The sequence below is a fragment of the Myotis brandtii genome, unplaced genomic scaffold (assembly GCF_000412655.1).
Source record: "Myotis brandtii unplaced genomic scaffold, ASM41265v1 scaffold825, whole genome shotgun sequence".
In the NCBI taxonomy this organism is placed as follows: domain Eukaryota; kingdom Metazoa; phylum Chordata; class Mammalia; order Chiroptera; family Vespertilionidae; genus Myotis; species Myotis brandtii.
The window spans coordinates 371,420-373,299 of record NW_005371349.1 but is presented as its reverse complement, the minus strand read 5'-3'; the positions used below and the strand labels follow the sequence as shown (position 1 = coordinate 373,299).

The window sequence follows — 1,880 nt, the reverse complement described above, 5'->3', positions numbered from 1 at the left end:
AGCCTTTTACCTGCATAGAATTCAGGCCCATAGACGGCGCCCACCACGGGGTTGAGCTTCCAGCCTAGATCAGAAGCAAGGAATCCAATCACCATCTCCCCTCCGCACACTGCACCTGAGACACTCCCCTCCAAGGGCGTGGCCCCTCCCTCTGCAATCTGGGGCAGGTACAGGAGGGGGGACCCCCCAATCCCCACTCCTGCTCCCCAATCGCAGGGGCCGGACCACTCCCCACCCAGGCGGCTCTGTGTCTCCTTGAGTTTTCCTAAATGATGGCCCTCCCTCCTAGCATGCCCTGGGCCTCTCCTGCCCAAAGGGCACCAGCCCCACACCCTGGGGTCTGCGATCCCCACAGGAGGATTAGGGAGGGTGGGTGGAGCACGGTGTGTAAATGCCTGCAGGCCCCCGCGGGGATGAGGGATTTGGGGGCACAACAGAGCCCCTTCCTGGGGGTGCTGTCTCCTGGGGCACCTGGTTGCCTTCCCGGAGGGTCAGAGGCCGAGAAAGGTGCCCGGCCTCTGCCCAAACCTCCTCCCACCTCCTGCCCCAGCGTCTGTGTCCCGGGACGAGCTCCCAGGGCCCCTCTCCCCAGTGCTGAGTCCTCTCCCGCTGTCCTCCTGTGTTTGTCCCCAGAGCAGCCAGTGCAAGGTGCTGGGGCAGAAAGGCCTTCGGCTTCAAATAATAATGACAGGACAGCTGGCCCTTCCCGGGCACTTTACAGCGTCCTGTTCAGAACCCCCCACTGAGGTCGGTGGCCACCCTCCCATTTTACAGATGGACAAGTGGAGGCTGAGAGGTGCCGCAGCCTTGCGTCACAGAGCTGGTGTGTGGCAGAGCCAGCCCGTTCCTGCCACTCCCTGGCCCCCAGCTGTATCCTCACCAGCACCAGCCTCTCCCTCCCTGCAAGCTGGCCACTCTGGGCTGGCTGCTCCGGCTGCCTCCCTCCCCCACCAGGGACCCGGGGCACAACCGAGGCCTCCAGGAGGAGACTAGGGGCTTTGAGTGGGCTCTGGCCCCAGACATTCAGACAGCGTGCCCACTGCTGGGCGGTGGCCTTGCTCCTCCGGGGCCATTGTCCGCACTGTCCGCGGGCCGCCGTCACTGGTCCCATCACAGGACGACGGCAGAATCTGAACGCTGCTGCTGGTCAGGAGCCCATCAACCTCCGGGGAGGAGGGAAGAACCGTCTGTCTCCTGGGGAGACCTCCAGGCCCCAGAACTGAGTCTCTCGGGTAAGGATCCAGGACGGAGCAGAGTCCCAGAGGCAATGACCCAGCTGCCTCCCCGGCTCCGCCCGGCGGCTCTTCTCCGCCCTCACGGAGGCCGGGCTGAGCCTCAGCTGCCCTGGGGCCTCCACTTGCCGATGCTGGAATCCTGGCGCCTCCACTTGTCACTCTGACTTCCTGGCGCCTCCACCTGCCGACTCTGGCCCAGTGCACCGTCAGGGGCCCCAGATCCGAGGCCGGGGGGCCCACCTGGGTGGTCCCGTGTTTTGTGTTAACGGCAGCACCTGTCCAAACGCCGCGCGCTTGTTTTCCACAGCGAACGTCCCTCCCTTCTCTCGGCAGCCGGCACTCAGCATCAGCCGCTTCGTTTCCAAAGAGGACCGGCCACTCCTGCTCGGCTCGGGGCCAGGTGCACAGCGGACGGTCGGCGGGACCAGCAGGACTCGCTCTGGCGGCCTCAGCCTCCCAGTATTGCCAAGGCCCGGGGCTGCCTGCCCTTCCGCACCCACTCAGCACAGCACCCCGAGCCAGGCCGCCCTCAGAGCTTGGAAATGAAACTCCGGGAAGTGGCCACTGAGCCACTGTGCGAAGCCTGTCCATGTGGCCTCTGGGGGCCACGCACGCCTGGGGGTGCCGCCCCCCCGACAGGGCGAG

General features: G+C 65.9%; 1 protein-coding gene across 1 annotated transcript in view; it reads right to left on the bottom strand.

Moving 5' to 3' along the window:
- The window catches only part of RBFOX3 (RNA binding protein, fox-1 homolog (C. elegans) 3), a 15,078-nt gene that overhangs the window by 6,091 nt on the left and 7,107 nt on the right, over positions 1-1,880 (bottom strand). The window contains exon 7 of the mRNA XM_014531720.1: positions 11-64. Coding sequence (XP_014387206.1) covers positions 11-64 — 54 coding nt within the window. The remainder of the gene's footprint in view (positions 1-10; positions 65-1,880) is intronic.